Consider the following 22,342-nt stretch of genomic DNA (forward strand, 5'->3'; position numbering starts at 1 on the left):
TGTCCAGTTGCTGATTTATAATAATTTGGTTCATTCAAGTGAAACTCAGTAGAGTGAAACTGTAAAAACAGTATACTGAAAATGATCGGTGTTTCTGCACCTGGAATGGTTTTCCGAGAATAATGAAACATAGTCTGTTCTGAATTTAGTTTCACACTTGAGAGAATATCGCTGCTTCCTTAGTAATCTAAGTGACCTTTTCACAGAAGTCATTATCAATCAGGTATCCATCCGTGCGAGCAATCTATTCAGAATTAGAATTAGATGATAATATCTGAATAATTTGCTGCTGCTTTTGTTTTTCTCCTCAGGATCTGGCCAAGGCAACAATAGAAAACGATTATTTCCAGTCACAGTTAGAGAATGCCAAGTTGACCAATGCCCCCTCCTCCCCTGCCACCCCAGAGAAACATCACCTGGGTGTGGAGCTGGCAGAAAGCAAGGCAAAGCTGAGGAGACTCAGGCAGGAGCTGTAAGTCTTAACAGTCTGCTACTATTCACATAGCGGCACAAAAAAATGCTGGTTTTTTATAAAAAGTTAAAAATAAAAATAAAGAAAGCATAAACCATCCTGGATTTTCTTAGAGAGGTGTGCTTAAAAAAATATGAAGTAAAAGATGGAAAGAAAGAAATGTAAACTTACCGTTTGTATTTCAATTTGATTTGATAACACTAAGATGGGCTTTCCTTGGGTTTACATATTTAGTAATGCTTATTCAGACATGCAATCTAGACTAGCTATGGATACACTATCCCGGCTTAATGGAGCATAGAAATTAGATAAGTAGTTTATAGTGAGCACCTAATGTGCTATGTAGATTGTGCAGTGAAAGGGATCCAAGCTGAAATACCAGTCTATCCTGAGAATACAGATAACAAATATAGATTCACCCCCTTGATACAAAAGGTCATTTGTATATGGCAAGCTTAATTTGATTATTGGACAGGATAATGAAGTGGTGTAAATGAGTTATTGTTCCTTACGTCAAATACAATTGTTTTTTGACCATCAACAGTTATAGTCTATGAAATGGAAATAAATGTGTATAGTTTTACCATCCGATCTGTAGAACATGAGGTTTTATTTTGGCAGTTATGGAGTGGGGATAATTGCTACAGCTAATGTTTCCCATTCCGCCAAAATGTTATCATTCTTCTGAGGTCTTGGCTGATGTTAAGTTACCGCAGTTGAATAAATACTGGTAACAGTTCATGTATTGTGTCTATGAGATTAATGCTTGAATGAAATTTGGTGTTGTCCTAGGAAAGGATATATTTAGGTATATGATTCACAGAGTAATAAGTGCAGTGTGTTCCTGCATGCATCTTATGTGTAATCAATATCTTTAATTGTTCCTCTTGTTTTTATTTTACTCCTGAAATGTGCTTGGTCCATGGTGGTAATGTTTTAGGTAATATTACAGTTTCCTGTTTTTCAAACCCCTTTAAAGTGTACTTTTCTTCACGAGAAATGTTTGCTTTGCAGGGAAGAAAAAAATGAATTGGTTTCCGAGCTGAAAGATGAGCTTGAGGAGAACAAGGGTGTCCTTTCCAAACTAAGAAATGAGGTGGGTAGGCTTTGCTGTAAACATTTCTGAATTACTAGAATAATGCTTTACTAAATGTCACTTGTTATTAGTGGGAGAAAATAGGTCATCTTAATATGCGGTATGGAAAAAAAAAAGCTGTGGTATAAACACAATAGCATGTCTAACAGCACATATAATTGAATTTGACAACATCCTCTCATTAACTACAGCATGAGCATACTGCATCCTGTTTTAACTGTAGAAGTAAAATTACTGTCATTGCTTCTGGGAAAGAATAATAAATTTTGTTGATTGATGGCTAGGGTAGAAAGCAGCACTCAAAATGAGTAAATCTACCATTTTTCTCATTAATAACTTACACCCTGAGTTAACAGACTTAAAAGTTGACTATACTCTTAAAATTTATACTTTATTACTTACACTGTTATGGAAAAAAATAATGCAAGGGGAATTATTCATAGTCAAAAATTAATTCATGAGTTGCACAGAGTTGGTTACCCCTGATGGGCCTCAACTTCTAGGTAGTCTTCAGAATTACGAACACTAGACCCATTCTTTTGTTTTTTGACAGAATCTTCAGCTGACCCAAGATGCTCGTGCTGCCAGAACATACAGAGATGAAGTGGATGTCCTTAGAGAAAAGGTGATGAATGTCATCTGCAGGAGTTTGAAAAGTACTTCATATGTTGTGAATTAAGATGTAATTCATGCCATGTTTTCCTTATGCCTGTGGTCTTTTTTATCAAAAAAATATTGCTCCCTTACAAAACCACCAAACCAAATGCATGGCAACCCTAAAAACTGAAGAAGTACAATAAATATATAGTATTTAACTTATCAATATCCAGGCCAGCCGAGTGGAGAAATGCGATGCTGAGATCAACCGTTACAAAGAGAAGCTGAATGAGCTTGAGTTCTACAAAGCCAGGGTGGATGAGTTGAGAGAAGACAACAAGATCTTGGTGGAGACCAAGGCCATGTTGGAGGAACAGCTCTCCAGCAGTCACAGGAGGGTGGAGACAGTTATAGAACTGGAGAATGAGCTGATGAGATATAAGCAGAGAGTGGAGGAACTATACACAGTAAGTTAACTGAAATATAGGCTCGCAAAAGCTTAAGATATCTTTGGATATTATTAATCATATTTATTGCTTTTTATGTACAGACACAGATGTGTCTGTACATATAGCCATCATCTGCGTCTGCCGTCGCCGTCGTCGCCGTCGCCGTGCACTTTTACCGATAACACGATAAGTGGAAAACCATTTTACCTTTTGACTTGAAACTTGCAGAACTGATGAATATTCATAATACGCAGGTCAAGTTCGAAAATCAGCATGATCGGGTCACTTATAGGGAATTTATGCTGTTTTTTCACTTTTTTCAGCATGTATGCAGCACCGATAACACGATAAGTGGAAAACCATTTTACCTTTTGACTTGAAACTTACAGAACTGATGAATATTCATAATACGCAGGTCAAGTTCGAAAATCAGCATGATCGGGTCACTTTTTGGGAATTTATGCTGTCTTTTCACTTTTTTCAGCATATATGCAGCACCGATAACACGATAAGTGGAAAACCGTTTTACCTTTTGACTTGAAACTTACAGAACTGATGAATATTCATAATACGCAGGTCAAGTTCGAAAATCAGCATGATCGGGTCACTTTTTTGGAATTTATGCTGTCTTTTCACTTTTTTCAGCATATATGCAGCACCGATAACACGATAAGTGGAAAACCATTTTACCTTTTGACTTGAAACTTACAGAACTGATGAATATTCATAATACGCAGGTCAAGTTCGAAAATCAGCATGATCGGGTCACTTTTAGGGAATTTATGCTGTTTTTTCACTATTTTCAATATAAGTGCAACACTGATAACACAATATAAGAAAAACGGATTGGCCAATTGTAATTATACTCACAGGAGTGGTCAATCTTACTAAAACGCAGGTTGAGTTTGAAAATAAGCATAATCGGGCCATTACTTAAGAAGTTATACTATTTTTTCACATTTCCTCAGATTCAATTATTAGGCATGTTAACAGTCTCATTATTTAACTAATAAGATGCCTAAAAGTGTTTGTTTGATATTTCCTGCATCTTTACAACATTGTTAGTTGATTATGTAAAAAACATGGTAAACTTATTATCATGTATTGTGTAATAAAGTGTCAAAAATGGAAATAAACTCATATCATTGCAGTTTGTCAGATTCAATCATCCACTATGTTCAGAATCTCAGAATGGAGGAAATTGGACATTTAACACTGTTCTATTGATACTTTTCCCATCTCATCAATTTTCTTAGTTGGACATATAAAAATGGCAGTAAAATGTTTATTTTGTTTTATGTTAAAAAAGTGTTAAAAATGGAAATAAACCCATTTCAGAACAGTGCTGTCTTGTTTACATTTTGGCATTATCAAGGCGTGACTTTGAAGTTCCATGGGCCTGAAGACCTTTGCTAGTCACATTTTCTGAATATCTGTGATTCAAAATATTTTATAATTAAAAATTGATGGTCATTAAGCTGTTAAACATTATGTAATATTGCATCAAAATTTGAAGAAACCCCCATTTTGGGCACTGCTTCCATGATGACCATTTAAGGAAAATCATGTCACTTACTGTTTTCAAACTTACAGGATAGAAACATGGGACTAAAATACAGCTTCAGTAGGCAATGCAGTCTGTTTTTTTTTTTTTTTTTTTTTTTTTTTTTTTTTTTTTTTTTTTTTTTTGGCAGTTAAACAGTTTTTTGTGAAAATTTAATTTTTCACATATTGGCATTTTCAAGGTGTGACTTTAAAGTTCCATGATCTTGAAGACTTTTGCTTGTCACATTTTCTGAATGTCCATGTTACTAATATTTTATTAATAACATTTGATTGTCATTATGCTGTTAAACATTATGTAATGTTGCATCAAAATTTGAAGAAACCCCTATTTTGGGCACTGCTCCTATGATGACCATTTAAGGGAAATCATGTCACTTACTGTTCTCAAACTTACAGGAAAGAAAAATGGGTCTAACATACAGCTTCAATAGGCAACGCAGTCTGTTTGGTAAATTTTTCTGGCAATTTAACAGTTTTTTGTGAAAATTTAATTTTTCACTTATTTGCATCTTTATTTTCTGTTCTTTGTCTGTACATTTGACAGCTTTGCTGCCTTGTTGTTTTTTTTTTTAAGATTATTTGGATGAAACAAAATTACTGGTGAACCCAGTTTTGGTCTACGTTGTGCAAACTGAATAAACTCAAATCTAGGCTTCCAAAGGTATACAATTGATCAAAATTGATAGAAAAGAAATTCCTTTTCATCAACCTTACAGAACACATAAAAGTGCCTTTCCATTAATAAATATTCCTCATACCTTTTTTCTCAGGAAAGAGATGAGGACAAAAGAAGATGCCAGGAACTGGCAGAAGAGAATGCTCGTTTGGAATTTGAGAAAAAGAGCAGCATGAATGAAAGTGCAAACTTGGAACAGGAATTAAGTCAAGCCAGAGCAGAGATTACCACAGGTAACATTAACGTATTGTCTCATGTCAGAGATATTTTCTTTCTTTTATCTTTGAAGCAAAATGAATGTTCCGGTGAATAAGTAGTTTCAATTTTTCCCCACAATCATTGCATTAAAGATTCATGGAGGAAAACAATATCAGAAGTTGACAAAAAGAAATGGAAATGAGCAGGCACACTTTTATAAATCAGTATTATTATATTTCAGACAAACAGGCTAAGCATTGTCGGTGAAAATAATATTATCCTCATTTTATTTCATATTTAATCAGTTTCTATTTTCTCCCCCCAGGTCTGTCCAGCACCCTGTCAGACCAGATGAATGATACAGCCAATTCCAAGATATTGCGTCTGGAGCTGGAGAACCAGAGGCTCAAGCAGCAGGTGGAGGAACTGAAGCAAAAAACCATGGTGGAAAACTTTGACCAAATTCTTGAGCTGGAGAAGGAGAATGGACGACTGCAGAAGAGGGTAAGGCATTGGCACGTGTTCTGAAACAGCAGCAATCAGCATTGGAGTAAAGGGAATTCACCATTATAACTGTCCATTTCACATCTGTTTCACACACTAATTGAGGTTTTCCGTCAGTGACTGTTCCCCCTTCAGGGCCCATTCCCAATAAAACTCTTGGTCTATGTAGATTGTCACTGAATGCAATCAGATTAACATGCCTGCTTTTGTTATGTTGGTTCTCATATAATTACTAGCTTTTCTATATTCTACTCAAAGCCAGGAGGTGTGTTTATCTGCTTACCTGATTGCATTCAAAGAAAGTCCCTGCAGAGTTAGATCGATCTTTGAAGACCAATAGTTTCATTTGGATTGAGCCCTTAGAGTTATTCTAGCAATTCATTTTACATCATGCAAAACGTAAAATCATTTTACTATACATATTTTAGTGCAAGTGGTGTAATTTTATCTGATAAGCTTCTATTCACATATGCCCAATGTGACCTAATGTATATGATACCTGATGATTTTTTTTTAAAGTGAATCTCTTATGCTTCAGGTGGACAAATTGCAAGAGGCCTATGGAAGAGAGTCAAAAACTATTAAAGAGCTCGAACAAACTGCTGTTGAATTAAGAAGAGAAAAAGAAGAACTAAAACGGAATGTGGAGAATGTGAAAGTATCATCGGACAGGCAGATCAAGGAGTTGCAAAAAGAGAATGAGCAACTGACACAGAGTGTATCCACTCTCCGAGAACGGTGTGAAAAATCAGGAGACGTGAGAGTGAAAGACATTGAGAAAGAAAACGAGAGAATGCACAGGAATAAAAAAGAAATGACCACGTATATAACGAGATTGGAATATGACAATAGACATCTGCAGCAAAATATTGCCAAGCTGAAAGATAAAGTTGACAGGGCGGAGCAGGTTCAGGAGGACAACACAGCCCTGAACAAGCAAAACAAAGACCTGCACAAAACTGTGGCCACCCTGACCCTCAGTGTGGACAAGATGGACACTCTGGACCTTAATGTCTCCGATTTAAGTGTCGAGAACCGCAGGTTGGAAATTGTCATACAGGATTTGAAAAAAGAGGTGAAGAAAATGGAGAAAGTTGAGAAAGAAAATCTGGACTTGACAGTGGAAAATAAGCGATTGCAGCGTACTGTTGATCTCATGAGAAATTCCAGGTCAAAGGTCGTGACACCTTCTGACAGCAGCGAGGGACCAGTAAGTCCAAGGGAAGTTTTCTTGCAATCACCAGTGCCTCCTTCCCCTCAGCCATCTGCTCAGGAAGAAGAACTGAAAAGTCAGCTTGATGAAAAAGAAAAAGAAATTGGAGAGTTAAAAGGTTTTCTCGAAGCTGTTAAGACTAACAAAGCAAAGTATGACCAGTTAGAGGTAGATTTGTTGGATTTAGACACAGAAAACCAAAAATTACAGAAATCTCTAGAAGCAGCTAATGGGACAATGGAAGAAGTGAGGAAAGAGGTAACAGACTTAGAAAATGAAAATCAGAAATTGCACAAGACCATTGAAACATTGAGAGTTTCAGTCAAAAAACTTGAAGCACTAGAAAAAGATAACAGAGATCTCGAAACGGAAAATAAAGATATGAGTCGAGAAAGCGCAAATGTGGAAAAAGAAAACAAGCGACTCCGACAGACATTAGGCATGAAAGAAAACCTCGTGGATGAACTAAGTGGTAAACTGAGTGAGGTTGAAAGAGAAAATAAAAGTTTGAAAAAGAATATGGACAGGTCCCGAGAATCTTCAAGCAGAGTGAAGGAGCTTGAGAAAGAAAACATGGACATGCTTCAACAAGCCACCATGGACAAGAAGACTCTGGCCACTTTGAGAGAGGTGAGAGGACCTAGAAGATGTTGCTAAAATGGTTTTAATTTCAGTCCATTTAAAAGCGTATCAGTGGGTTTATTTGTTTTGCATCTAAAAATTTGGTTGTGCAGAGATGCATATGTGCATATTATTTTGTATCATTACTTCAGTGGTTTACTGTTAGTATTGCTTGAGCTTTTTGTTAACTTTTAAAGGTTGATTTCCAGCACATGGTGCAATCAATTTCTGAAGGATTTCAAAAAATTTATTTATTCCACACATTTTACTATCACAAGTCTTTTAAATATTTAGTATCTTACAAGTAGTCAATACTGACTGAAAACCAGTAGACCATTTTTTAAATTTTTGAATCAAATTTTAAGAGTAATTAATGAAAATATAGTCATTTGTGAAATATTACTATTAAATTACAATATTGTTGATATTTTAGGACTTGGTCAATGAAAAGATCAAGACTCAGCAGTTGAGCAATGAACTGGAGAAGCTGAGGCAGGAACTAGAGAGAATTGGGATCAGCAAGGAGAAGCTACTCATGGCTGAGCAGGCTCAGGATGAGAGGTAGGAATGACAACATCAACAAAATGGTTACAGAGCACAATTTTGAAGAAATCTGCTTTTTCCTCTCTAGCTACTTATCACACACATGTATATAATATCATCTACTAATTACAACCTATTCATCATTTTAAATAGGCAGAAAGAAACAAAAACATTGTAAATTTGATTGATGATGTAGTAAATTACAAAGTAATTACATGCAGTGTTAATTAATGGTGTCTGTGACAAATGACTACTGTGTGTGTTATTCAAGTGATTGCTAAATGAGGAAGTGATATTATTTCATTCAGCAAGTACAAGGCCCTGGAAAGTATGATGGAGGATGCTTTGAAGCAAAGTTCTCAAATTAAAGAAGAGAAGATACAGGCTTTAGAGAGCAGGTGAGGACGCTTTGGTTTAAATGAATTATGATTATTTCCCTTATGATTTTTACTAAGATATTTTCAGTATAATTATGAAACAAACTTGGCAACTTTTCAGTTAAAGCAACAAACTAGATAAGGTGTTTAAAGAATTCTTCATCATTTCAAATAAGATTTACAAGATGTTTTCTTTCCATTATTTTAATGAAACAAATCAAATCCAGCGACTCCAAAATCAGTGGTTCAATATTTATACACAGGCAGCATAATTATAAACTGTTTTAATTGTGAAAATAATATCTGTTTGACAATACGAAAGTATCACATTATTGATTCTAATTCAATTAAGGCTTGAAGAATCTAAGAATCGTAACAGAAAGCTCCAAGAAGAATTGAAAGCCATTAGAAAGGAAAGTGAGGCTTTGAAACAAAGATTGGAAGAAGAAAGTGCTTTGCCAGAAGAAAGGATGCCTGTTAAAAACAAGTGAGGTTTATTTTTATTTTAAAATTCCGTAGCCTACACTTGAAATTTAAGTAATTTCTGAAGAGTAAAAAAGATCATTACCATGATTAAAATGTATTACACTGTGATCAAGTATTTGATTTAATTATTATTTGCTTTCAGGTCTCTCAGTTTGGAACGTGCACAAGTGAGTGCCACCAAAGAAATCCTGCAATTGAAAGATCACCTAGTGGAAGTTGAGAGAGCAGTAAGTGCAAGCACAAAAAAAAGAGATAAAAAATTGAATGTTTAATAATGAGTTTATTCTACAAGGTAGAGCAACAAAGATTTTAATCTTAGTTTAGTAACATAAAAATATAGGTAATTGACTTTAAGGAAGCCTGTAACTTTGTTATTGTGAAGTGTCAGATATGTAACTAGTCAGTTTAAGAAGTTATATACACACAAATTTAAATGAGTTTTTCTTATTGATTTTTTCACCTTTTTTCAGAATGCCACTCTAATAGCAGAAAACAAGAACATGAAAGTTCAAACCAAGAGTGTTCAGGACAGGTTACATCAGATGGAATCCCAGAATTCCAGTCTGCAATCCCAGGTTGCATCACTTCAGCAACAGAGCAGCGGAATGCAGAGTGAGAATGCCAAGTTGCAGGTTTGTATCTGTTTGATAATTTCCTTTTCTGCAAAGACAAAGAAATGACAGCAGTAGCACTCTCTTTGAATAATTGTAAGACTTTACGTTGACAAAGTTTGGTCCATTCCTATCACATTTTGTTTGCAAGTTCTAACACTTCTTAAAAGTTGCAAAATTGTGTGAATGCTATTAAATGATCATATTTGTAAATATGGAAATTGGTTCATCTCCAGGTTGAAGCTACCACCCTTCAGTCTCAGAGTGCCTCCCTGATGCTCCAGAACACCACTCTTCAGAACCAGTACTCCACACTGGAAGCCGACCATCAGCAGCTGCGCTCAGACATGGATGAGCTGCAGAATGCTCACGAGCAGCTGGTTATGGACCACGAGGCACTTCAGCAGCTTCACGAGCAGCTCACAACGGAGTACGAGGCTCTGATTTCAGAACATGGCTCCCTGAAGTCAAACCACAAGGCTTTGAGGGCCGAGTTCCAGGAGCTGAGTAAGTTACAGGAGTCTCTGGTCTCTGAGAAAGCACAGGTCGAGGAACTGAAGCAAAAACTACAGAAGGAGAAGGATGAAGTGCAGTCAGAGCACAAGTCACTCGGTGGCTTGGAGTCGGAGCATAGGAACTTGAAACAAGAGCACGAGAGACTGACGAGCTCCAAAGCCCAGGTGGAGAAAGAATACCACAGTGTGCTAGCAGAGTACAAATCTGTGAAGACGGAATACAACCAGCTGAAACTGAAGCACACAGAGCTCCAGGGGGACATGGCAGACTGCAAAGACCAACTGAATGCTATGGATGTGGAGGTGTCCAAAATGGCGAACAGATGTGAGGTAAGATTCTGAGAAATAGATCTGAGGAATGTGACTCATGATTGGGACAGATTTTGAGAAAGAGATATCACAGAGAGTTGTACTGTGAACCATTTCAGAAGGGAAATGTACACCTGACGGTAATTATTGGACCATAATTGTTGACAGTAAAATCCATGGTCATAAATTACAATTTCACCTAAGGCACATGCCCCATAGGTATTGGCCTGAAAGTTTATGTCCTTTGGGTTACTCTCGTTAACTTCATTTTACAGAGTATAGCTATAATTGTGCAATAGCAAAAGGAAGAAATACCTTTTAAAACAAAATACTGTGGAAGTTTTTTTTTTATCTTGTTATGAATAAACAAAAAGAGAAGATTCATCATTATCATGGTCATATTGATACAAATTGTACTTTTCAACCTAGGCACTGTCTCATATGAATAACAAGCTTGAGGAAGAGAACAAGCAGCTTATATCCCAGGTGCAGCAGTTAATCCAGCAAAATCAAGACCTGCTGATGCAGACTTTGGAAAGCAAGGAGCACTTCCATGAAGAATCCAGATTATATATGTAAGATATAGAATGGATCTTAAAAATATCTGGGAAAATTTGGGTTATGTGTTTGGAAAACAAAAGTGTTTATTTCTCAAATGGTGGTTGGGGTTTGAAAGCAATTTTGAAAATTTTAGAAATATATATTTATCAGGAAAGCCATATAGGTTTTGCAGAACTGAGCTTTTAATTAACCTGTATAATTTAATGAGTATAAATATGCAGAATGGAACTAACTTAAAATATACAAGTAACAACATGCATCAAGCAGGCCAGATGCAACACTAAGACTTTTTAATCGTTTTTGATAGCTTTTATATTTATATGTTGGTTAAGGCAGTAATGCATGTTCAATAAGCTGTTAAATGCAGTTTTGTCAGCAATGGTGTGTTGTATATTAAATGTGTCTGCACCATAAATGTAGGAGCCAGTAAAAGATATATCTGTACATGGGGTTTTAGCTTAGATTTGTGTTATATTGGAAATGCATGATTATGTTGCTCAGCATGGTCTGTGTATTCAGTGTTGTAGCCAGAGCTATGTTGGTGTTATTGCTTTGATAGGGGGCAGCTTTCTGATCTTCGAAGGCAGAAGGAGAAGCTGGAAGAAAAAATAATGGAACAGTATAAAAACTATGATAGGTCACCCAAGAAGTAAGTAGTCTAGAGTATCCGTTCTGTGAAAAGCTGTTAAAGTTTTTTTGTACATTTAATACAGCCAAGATGTTTTTATTTAAGAATTAACACTGCAATATTTATGTATGACTAAATATGGATTTTTATTTATATTTTGAAATCATGCAAAATGAAATATTTTTAACTGCAGCAAAAGCAAAACAGAGCCTGTGAAGTATGTAGAGTTTGTCTGTTCTTTAAAAATTTAATAATTTTATTTGTTAGTTTGCATTAGTAACTATTTATCCTTTTACAGGTAATTTTTAATGTTAATTACCTGATATATTTAGATTGATTTATAGTTGGTGTGCGATTGCAGTGATTAACTTGACTTCATTTTGAAATAAGCTGTCAATTTCATATATGATAGCATGATTTGTTTATGCTAGGCTAGTTTAATTGTGCATGCATTGTTTGTAGATGTGGAATGGTGCCTTATAGTATAGTCATATCTTCAATTTAATAATTTTATTAACTTTTCTAAGAAAAGTCTTGGAAGTTAAGTACTGTACTTAAATAGCTAAAGCAAATCTACCACTATTTTATACTTCTGTTTGAGCCAGATTATTTCACGAATTAAAACTGAAAGATTCTGCAGAGAAAATGATATAATTTTCAGCCTATCATCTTCAGCATTTTCCAAAATTGCGTAATTATGCTAGAGTGAGACCAGATAACAGTGTTACCCACCTCTATTTTATCTGTTCTTCTTTCTTAGGCGAAGTTCCAGCATGAGCCAGATAGCCAGGAGAGCCAGCCTCTTATGGTTATTACCTTCCAAATATAACAGTGTTACATTTCTAACAGATTCCCAGTTGCCTTCAGAGAAGCTGTGAGATTGTACAGCATGCGGTTGATGATTAGCTTTCCTGATCACTCAATCAGCCCTTGAAGTGTTTTGGGAGATTTCTGCTGCTGAATATTTTTTAAGCGTGGTTTTGTTTCTCAAAAGATTTGTTACAAGTCATTCACCTTTTAATATGTTTATAACATGTTAAGTTCACCATGAGTTTCAGAGTGTTAATGGTTATTGACCTCTGGCTACTCCCATGGAGTGGTCAGTGTTTGGTGTAGTGACCAGGGATGGGATTTTTCTGACCATTGGGGGATTTCCGACTTGGGCGCCAAAAAGTCTCATCCCTGAGTAACCAAACCTTGATTCCAAGTCAAACTTGAAATCAAATAGAACATGTTTTGTCAAAGTAAGATGGCAATCAGAGCATGGCTACTGAAAGTGAGCTGGAGATGAGTTATGATGAAGTTTCTGTTACTCTGAAACTTAAGGTGATGAGCAGGTGTTCAGTGTCATGTTTTTAATGCATGTTGACTCGTTGTTTTTTGTGCTCGTTTCAGTGTTACAGACAGTTTTGTACTTTTGCAGATGACTGGAGCTTGTTGCTAAATTGTCCTTTCTTAAAGTGTTAAGACTGCAAATGTCAAGCTTACGTTACTTTAAAACATTGTGCTTTATGTTTTTGAAACTGCTATATTATTTTAATGCATGATTTTTTATGTTACAGATTTCCTTGACATGAGTTTGGGATGAACGTTATGTGTTCCATTAACATGAGTTGCTTTGCAAGCATGCCATCATTTCTTGCGCTTGAATTTCTGATCACTTAGTATGGTACCTTAAATGTTTAAATTGTAAATTGCAGGAATAGAGGGTTTGGGGCTCAACTTGTAAGAAAGGCAAGAGGTTTCATCTCAAGGGTATGTGGTTTGTGATGTATATATCAAGTTGTTCACATACAGATATGGTTTCATATATCATTTACACTAATTTCATTACATTTAATTACAAAAGTAATTAGTTAATTAAAATTTAATGAGATGTCACAGTCATTTTGATCCATGTAGAAAGCATATGCCTAAGTTTTTGTATCAAATTTGTATAAATGTGCTATCTTTTCAGAGGAAGAGAGAAAATGAGAGAGGTGAACGTCCAAGATCAGCAATCATAGAACATGGTGGTCACCATGGTGACAGCCCAGGTGACAACTCCTCCCTGGGTTCATTTGGCGACTCCATAGATGGCGCTGAAGTAACTCTTGTAGGGATCAGGAAAACAGCAGGTAAATAAAAAGATGCTCAAGCAATGTTGAATTTTAAACTGTTTTATAACATTTCTTTCCCTAATGTGCTGTGTGTGTAGAATTTTTCATAAATGATCAATTAATTTTGCTCTTTCAGCCCTCTTCCAGATGGTTCAGTGCCTTCAGAAGATAAAAAAATATTTTGATGTGTTTTTATTATATAATTTTTCCATCTTTTGTTCTTAGCAGAAGACGGCTACATGCAACAGAAGATGCGTGACTGGGAGAGTGCAAAATTGTCCAAGCATTCACGCAACCTTGCAAAAAGCACTACAGCTCTTAATTATGAAAATTACAATGGTCAATTCACTATGAGAGGTAGATGACTATAGTTTAATACCTGTTAACCTTATGTTTACAATGATATAACAACCGTTTTCAATGTAAGCCTTTGTTGTTGTAAATTCTCAGTAATCAATACCATGAACACTTCTCCTTTTATGGTTTTCATTTGCTGTTCTTGTTTGCTGTTGTAATGCACTAATCATGGTGTTTGCTTCTGTAATAATTCTTTTCAATTGAAGTAAATTGTTAGCAGGGGCTTTTTAGTCCATTTTTTTAGATTCAAATAATTGGGAGCTTTTTTTATGTTAGCTTACTAACACAGGGCGGCCCTGGTTGAATACTGTTTTAGGCTCTAAATCCTCCGAGGATTTGTTGAACATCGACACTCCTCGCAGTGCCCGGAGCGATGGCGTCCAGGCCGATGTCGAATCACTGTCTTCTAGTAATGCTTCTTGGCATTTCTTAACACAACCTAGGAATAAAAAGAAAGGTAATTGGTATATGCTGTAGAAGAATCCCCTCAGTACAAAAAAAATCTTTCTGATGAAGTATAATGTCAGTTGGAGTTTATGGAAAGATCGTAGGATGTGGTGTTTAATGTGTTTACTTTTATCAGCTATTGTTGTGTGTTGCTGTTCTGTTTAATTTCTGATCTTCTCTCATATTAAGGTGTGGTTTACCATAAAATGACAGTTTTTATCTGGAGTAGAAGATGGAATTTCTTTTACCTTGACAAATTCTTTGGATAAAGCTCAGTGGAAACTTAAAAGAGAGTCATTCTTTTCACACACATTTTGCACTGACTGGCCATTTTCACCCAACAAGAATGTTGGATTTTCACCATAACAAATTTTTTCCTGTAGTTTATTAACATAGATAAATATTAAAACTATTTAAAAAAAAAGAGAAAAGAAAAAGGAAAAAAAAACTGTCAATAATAGTGCCACATCTTAGAGCTTTACTGCTTTGTCACACAATCAGTGGACCTCCGTAGATGGCTTCATTGCTCTGTTTATTGCAGGCCCCAGACACAGGAAAAGAATGACACTGGCAGGAATCTTCTATCCATACACAGGCAGGAATACATTATATCAAAGCATCACCATTTTTACCCTTGCCTGGATTGACAAGCTTGAACATGCCCCAACCCCATAATGCTTTATTTATTTGCTTTGACATCCTCAGCGGGATACATATAGTTTGACATTTTTGCAGGATTTACATAGCAAACTGGTGCCATTTAATTAAAGTCATTTTCAGCATGGTTGTGAGGTGTCGTGTGTGTTGCATGAATATCATTATGTAGTGATTAAAATAGTATGCTGATAAAAATAATAAATTTGTTGCATGCGCAGGGTTCATTTTTACCAACATGTGCGATCTTTTCCAGGTGGTTGCATGAGTAGAACGTGTTCACAACCAGATTAACTTTGACTGGAACAGTCTTAGACTTATGACTTGGCCATATGAGCAGATGGCTGGCTAAATTGAGAGGAACTCCAATTGTTATCCGACTTCCAAATGACTTTTTCTAGTCAAACTTAGTCTGGTTGTGAACTCTGTCGTAGTAACTGATATTACAATATCTGTTTTTATTGTTGTTTTAATTAAAATTAAAAGTAAACCAAGCGGGTTGCGGACAGCTTTCTAGTTTTAACACGACAGATGTCAGTAGTATCCAATGCATCCTAGACTTATTTTATGGCATTATTTTAGCTTGAGGTTAAGTTTTTGATATGAGCTAACATGTTCTTCCAAGCTAAGGTTGACATTGATTTGTACAGTCTGACTCTATTAACAAATGTTAAACAAATGTATTTTGCAGGGATCAGACCATAAGGTAGTTGTAGACCTAAAATAATAATTTACAAAGTAGTAATGTTTTGCCTTTACAATACAGTTTTCAAAAGAAAAACTTTTTTATTCTACTTCAAAAGCAAAAGGAGGACTGTATAATATTTGCACGGTACTTTGTTTCTTTCATGTAATATTTCACTTTTTCTTCAGGAGCCTATGAATTGCCAAGCAACCAAAATAATTTGTCTTCACATGGCCACCCTGGAACCCCAGGCAGAGGTAAAAACTGGTGGTTTGAAAGCACTGTTTTATTTAGTAAAGACGACATGTATTTGAAGACTTGATATAAACTCTGTCATTAGAGAGAAATTATCTTTACGTTATCTTGAAATTTAGATTGAAAAAACTTTTTTGGGGGAGGGGGGGTTAGAAATTACTATCTTGTCCTTTCCTAATTTGATTCTTTCAAACTACTTGTCTTATATAACTGGATATTATCCCATGTAAAAAAGTTTAACTAATTGGGATTGTATTGTATTAGGGAGACAAGGCAGTATTAGCTCAGAAGATAACATTCCATGTAAAAAAAAAAAACATTGTTTAACTAATTGGGATTTTATTGTATTAGGGAGACAAGGCAGTATTAGCTCAGAAGATAACATTCCATGTAAAAAAAAAAACTGTTTAACTAATTGAGATTTTATCATATTAGGGAGACAAGGCAGTATTAGCTCAGAAGATAACATTCCAACACGTGACATGGGCCTGCACTCTGGAGAGCCGCCCTTGGACAGCAGTCTACAGACTAAGTATGGCCAGAGACAGCCTGCATGGGAAGCATCAGACAGCCCACACAACTCTCCTAGAATCCACGAGAGAGATGAATCTCCAGGAAATGAAGAGATCACCCTGGAGCAGTTCTTGGAAGAAGCTAACAGAAATACCCCACCAACTTTGGTAAGGCAGAGATGCTCAACTGGTTCAGTTTATTTAGTTGCACCTGAAAAGGGCTGAAGGAAGCAAATTATTGATCTAAATACTCCATAATATCATTCGGAGCCAGTTTTAATAACAATGTCAGCCTTCATTTTATCCATTGATTCAGAACACTATGCAAACAATTAACTTCATCTAAGTCTTTGTCATCTTCCTCCATGAGGAGCCTATGACTTACAGTATATTTCAAACTACAATTACTTTCTGCAACTTATTCAGTTTAAATTATGTTAATGAGGCATAGGCAGTATTTATTATAATGATAATGCACTAAAGGTTATTTTTGCAACTAAGGCTATTGTAGCCAAATGTCACACAACAACTTTTTTGGTTCATGGGACACTTGCTTGAATTGTTTGTTAAATTCATTTTCAGGGTTTGGAGGACACAAGAGGCAAAGACAATAAGAAAATGAACAATGACTATCAACAAGAACACGAGAAAGTCATAAACAGACCAACTCCATTACGACCAAGCCCTAGGGAAGATCCCTCAATGAAGAGATTCTCTAGCCATATGCCTGATTTACAACATGGTGGTCACAAAGTCCCGCTTAATATCTCCAAAAATTCTTTTGTCTCAATGCCAAACTTAAACGATTCTGAGGATAGCCCAAGAGAAAATATGACTCCTAATAAATATGGAGAAAATAAGACATCAACTCCAACGGGGCCAAGTTATCCGAAGTATAGTACGCCATTTATTATCAGGTCATTTGCAGACAGGCAAAAGAATACAACAGACCATGAACCTAATACTTCAGTTGCTGTAAAAGACAGAGTCTCCCAGTATAACAAACTAGACCAAGGGTCCCCATCTAATTTCCCACAGAGGGGACGGACTGTTAGTGCAGAGAAACAGGCTGCGGAAAGATTAGATAGACTGACAACTCAAACCTATGGGATGAATCTAAATGAAAATAACAGAGGATACAAGGATGACCTTTCTCTTTCAAGTAGTCAGAAATCTACGGAATATGAAGCTGATGTAGGTTCAAGAGGCAGAGGGTATCCCAATGGAGGTTCTGACACGAGGAGTTACTCTACCTCTAGCGATCAAAGTAATGACTCACGTGGCTATGTTGACTTTGGGAAAAGTGGGCCAGATGGCAGTAAATCAAATGTACCAGTGGCGCCACCACGTCGCCTTAGAGATGGAATGTCCCCTCGTAGGGAAAAACAACGGGCACCGTCTCCACCCCGCCCTGCTAACTCTTCTGTGAAGAGAAGAGCTCCTTCTCCTCCTGTGAAACAACCAAGTGATATTTCGTCCCCAAGGCCCGAGTCAACACCTGGCACTCAAAGTGCCGCCAGTATGCTTGGGATCCGTACCCAACACTCACACATGCACCCACACGGTTGCAAAAGTGATTGCTATCTTACGCCGTATGTTCGTATGACTGGGTTCAAATCTAACACAGATAATGACAGAAAAAACGGTAGTGAAACTACTTCCCCCAGGACTCCAACAACCAGTGCCAACACTGGACAGACACCCGGGAAAGATACAACTTCTCCTGAGGGGAAGAGTTCAGTGTGGTATGAATATGGATGTGTGTGAGTTGTGATCTTTCTAGCGGAATAGTTAAAAACTGAGTGGATTTCTTTGAAATTTTATCAGACCCTTGTGAGTTGACATACATACTGTATATGTGTGTGTGTGTGTCACATGATGTTTCAACGTTGTGTATTTATTTAGTCTTTCATGTGCTCAATTTCTAAATAGACCAATGTATGGTAAAATCTCTAAGTTGATCATGTTTATTATTGCTGTATATTAGATCGTTCAGCATCTTAAACAGAACTGATGTTTGTCATTTTGCTTTTGCTTTGAACATAACAGCATTTGTGATAGTGTTAGTTTGGGCAAAGTACTTTGTTAGAATTAGTAGGTCAGACCTTGTCACAATTCAGTAGGTCACCTTATATAGTTCATACCAATCTAAAATGAGTATGAAATACAAGCTGCCAAAAGCTATTTATACAGGCCTTTTTACATAAGAATGTTTTAGTCAGACAAATAAGGGAACAAGTGTTTAGACGGATAAGAAAGAATTTCTGTTACGGTTATAATTGAAGGTTTGTGCAGTGTATTTATTACTAATATAAACATCGATTTTATTTGAAAGTGTAAATATTGTTTTAATATATTTTAAACAATGCATTTGAGTACAACATAATTAACATTACCTTCTGTAAGCATTTATGGGTTGATTTTGCTTTGTGAAATGCCAGCACAAAAGATAGAAGTATTATCTTGTTTATTGATTGCAAGCTTTGTTTATATTTTTTGTTGTGATCTCACTCCAATGCTGCCATCTTGTGTTAACTGACATATATAAAATCAGTTTTAGAAGTTTGCATTTCTGTTTCCATAAATTAAATGTAAAGACCATTAGCAATTAAGGGGATAAAAGGATTCCCATTATATCAGTGTTTTTGTAGATATTCCAATCTGCATTTTCTGAACTAAAGAGCTGATGGCGGTTTTTCTCTGCACAGATTTATTAATAATCTCAGTGCATTAGACAACATTTGTATACATATTGTCCACTTTTGTGCAAACATTAAAATGTATACTTTTATTGAATGATCTAATGTTGTTTTTATCATTGACGAGGCTGTACTTTATAGTACGATGTACCACGACATGGATTTTCGTTAAGTGACCAGTTCTCGTTCTACGCTGTATCGATAAAAGGATAAAACGAACCTGGTCCATTACGGTGGTCCACACTCAATATAACAGCCTTCTTGTGTTGTTACTGATGATGCTATCAAAATAACTCTTGGATACATCGCTTTGGATTTAAACTTCATGTATACTTGGGAGTAGACCAGGTGATTTCCATCTAAGACAGTTTAGTATTTATTTCTCTTCTTGGTAGAAAATGAAAAAAAAATCGTGTGGCGGTGGGTGCACGTGAAATGACCAGTAAAGGCTCACCACGATTCCCATCATAAATTGAATATTATTTTCCACAGGCTTACTTCTTTAACACATTCGCAAATGCAACACAAGATCACGCTCTTCCTTTCAAGTACGCAGATGGGCGATCACTGGTCTGGTTGAGATTTTCTTTTTGAAATTAATTTTATTTTCAGAATTAAATCTGGATTTTATTTCAAAAGAAATCTTAAGATTACCCACCCTATACGTCAATTTATATCGGTGCAACATGCTTCGTCTGCTTACATGTGCTGTACAAGCAAACTGATGATTGGTAGCCTAGGTATTGAAGGGGAAAACCTTAACACGTACATGTCAAATGAAATTGTGCGCTTTTGTGTAGAAAATTTTATGGGAGAAACCCGAAACAACCCAATTTAGATACCTTGATCTTTTAGGCAAAAGAGAAGGGGGAGCTGAGGGACCCTGTCAACTTAAAAGTATGTATCTAAAAAAGCCATTGAAATATTACTTTGTGCGAGACCCCAGTTAAAATTACATACCATGGGTTTGAAAATCCCCAAAATGCTTATTTTTGCCACCCACAGCTTCTTACAAAACCTTACATACACCTTAAAATGATTTAACCCCTTAAATATATATATTTTTGGAGCGTGCCTGATGTTGACATTTCCATTGGAGCTTATAGGGAAATGCTCGCTGTTATAACGGCTGGCCAGTCATTTTAAGATAATATCAACCTTTATAAATTTTATCAAAGATCGAATCCAAGTGCAGAGGAGGGGGAGATACAAAAAGGATTGGTGAGTACGATGAAGTTGCTTATTTTCCCGGGAAATCCATTTTGGCGAGTAAATCTCATGGAGTGTACCTTTAATCTATCCAAATACGTAATTTTTGTTGTTGAAAACTCCCACCCGTTTAGATTTGCCAGCGATAGGGCCATGCGGACTAGAAATGTTTGGTGTCAAAATGGAATTTGGTCCACCAAAATAGATAATGTTTTCAGAGAATAAAAGTTACAAACGAAATTCAATTGGTATTTTTCCAGGAAATAAGGTCAGGAACACATTCAAAAACGATCTTTAGGCATAACCTCCAAACACTGTTCAGTCCACCAAATTTGTATCCATGAACGTTCTTAATATGTTAAAAATGTCACGCACGATGCCTGAGGAATGTGATACTAGATTACTTTTTTCAAAATCTGCCAGTTTATTTTTAGGTATATCATAAAGATTAAATTATCTGGGAATGAAGGTGCAATGCTCATATGAAAATAATTTTTCATCTTTTAACGAATTAGGATTCAGTCATTCTCAATATATATATAGGTTCATTTGAAAAAAAAAACCGAATAATGGGAATGAATTCGAAGTTAAAGATATATTCGCAAATACTACTTATTCTTTATCTCTGGTGCTAGAAATGATGAATCTAGCTTATTGTGTTACCCATAAAAAAAGTATCGGAAGTTTAAAAAAATAAGCCTTTTGGATAATATTTGCACGTTATTAATACTAACAAAAATTAGACTGCGCTAAAGGGGTATTACGAAATGCGCGTTTATTTTACTTACACATTTTGTCTTCCACCTCAAGTATATTTTTTACAATGCCTGTTAACCTAGGTTTTGTAAATTTCTTTCCATGAGAGTGCACTTTTCCTGTGTTTAGTTTTAGTCCGCTTCCTTCATCTTTTTTTTTTTTATTTTATTTCATTTTATTTATAATTTTTGTGTGTGTGTATCCAGGGGCGGATACAGAATTATTTAAAGGGCGATTTTTCAGGAAGGACATAATGAGGAATTTACCTATTAGCATGTAAGCTCTAGTGTTTGACAACTTAGATTGTGTGATCGCCAGGGAGATGTGAAAGAAGGCCAGTAACCACTCAGACTTATAACAATGTTAAAACGAATATTAAAAAGTGCAGTTTTCAACTAATGTTTAAGGGGATAAAGTAAACGTATAAATGAGAAATATTTAATTTCAATTTTATCTTATTGTCTTATTCATTGTTTTCTTTTTTTCCTCCCTCTACTCATGCTACTGGCATCAGAGTACTGATAACCCGAAGCCATGAATGGAGGCGTCCGTTGTTAATTATTACCTATATCAGTACACCTTTTATATGCAAAAGATATTCATTTGTTTCTGCTGCCTGTTATAAGTTAATCTAGGTTTCTCGTGTGACCTACCGCTGCTTTCTTTCGTTTCGTAAAATAACAATAACTTGTTTTTCATTTCTCAGAATAACAACTCAGTTGATTACAAAATATGTTTTAGAGTACTGAGGTGGCTGTATATGCTAAGTCCAGTGTACTTTCAATTGACTCACTACAATTCTCTACAATCAAAACAATAGTGCTCCCTCAGGCTACCTCGAAAATGCAGTCACCCTATTACATTATCCACATTTTGGATCAGTGTTCGAATACACGCGTTCTATAGTGGCCTGAGAGAAATTCAGTTTAACGGACATCGGGCCTATCATACTTTTGGGGAGAAGGTATGTTGCTCAGAAATTGTCATCAAATTTGCCTGTACATTTCGAAGTCACTGCTTAGTACTTATTACTCTAAATATAAGACAAAATGAAAAACAGAATACTCAAAATAAATAATAGTTAACAAAATGTGTATGTTAAAAACATATTATAATCAATTATGGGCATCACTATCAAACGCCACCCCCTATGAACATGTTGACCAGGAACGCCACCATGTGACCTGATATCACAGAAGGTATAAAAGCGCGAAATTTTGAAATTTCGTTCATTCAACGCACACAGA

General features: G+C 35.9%; 1 protein-coding gene across 9 annotated transcripts in view; it reads left to right on the forward strand.

The window, feature by feature from the left end:
- The window catches only part of LOC106152473 (girdin-like), a 35,780-nt gene extending 16,553 nt beyond the window's left edge, over window positions 1-19,227 (forward strand). Inside the window, exons 7-30 of one of the 9 annotated variants that reach the window (XM_024075909.2) lie at window positions 312-472; window positions 1,487-1,568; window positions 2,122-2,193; window positions 2,399-2,632; window positions 4,951-5,089; window positions 5,380-5,558; window positions 6,097-7,401; window positions 7,826-7,953; window positions 8,244-8,333; window positions 8,665-8,799; window positions 8,941-9,025; window positions 9,269-9,430; window positions 9,646-10,254; window positions 10,663-10,808; window positions 11,354-11,443; window positions 11,616-11,639; window positions 13,123-13,177; window positions 13,380-13,539; window positions 13,747-13,878; window positions 14,195-14,335; window positions 14,867-14,920; window positions 15,853-15,921; window positions 16,355-16,599; window positions 17,014-19,227. In XM_024075909.2, coding sequence (XP_023931677.2) covers window positions 312-472; window positions 1,487-1,568; window positions 2,122-2,193; window positions 2,399-2,632; window positions 4,951-5,089; window positions 5,380-5,558; window positions 6,097-7,401; window positions 7,826-7,953; window positions 8,244-8,333; window positions 8,665-8,799; window positions 8,941-9,025; window positions 9,269-9,430; window positions 9,646-10,254; window positions 10,663-10,808; window positions 11,354-11,443; window positions 11,616-11,639; window positions 13,123-13,177; window positions 13,380-13,539; window positions 13,747-13,878; window positions 14,195-14,335; window positions 14,867-14,920; window positions 15,853-15,921; window positions 16,355-16,599; window positions 17,014-18,198 — 5,682 coding nt within the window. In that variant the 3' untranslated portion in view covers window positions 18,199-19,227. Of the gene's footprint in view, window positions 1-311; window positions 473-1,486; window positions 1,569-2,121; window positions 2,194-2,398; window positions 2,633-4,950; window positions 5,090-5,379; window positions 5,559-6,096; window positions 7,402-7,825; window positions 7,954-8,243; window positions 8,334-8,664; window positions 8,800-8,940; window positions 9,026-9,268; window positions 9,431-9,645; window positions 10,255-10,662; window positions 10,809-11,353; window positions 11,444-11,615; window positions 11,640-12,182; window positions 12,394-13,122; window positions 13,178-13,379; window positions 13,540-13,746; window positions 13,879-14,194; window positions 14,336-14,866; window positions 14,921-15,852; window positions 15,922-16,354; window positions 16,600-17,013 lie in introns of those variants that run through there. The other 8 variants (XM_087004176.1, XM_087004178.1, XM_087004177.1 and 5 more) reach the window with 8 other exon arrangements.
- The last annotated feature ends 3,115 nt before the right edge of the window (window positions 19,228-22,342 follow it).

This window comes from Lingula anatina, chromosome 2 (genome assembly GCF_051362555.1).
Source record: "Lingula anatina isolate TDL-2025a chromosome 2, LinAna3.0, whole genome shotgun sequence".
Lineage (NCBI taxonomy): Eukaryota > Metazoa > Brachiopoda > Lingulata > Lingulida > Lingulidae > Lingula > Lingula anatina.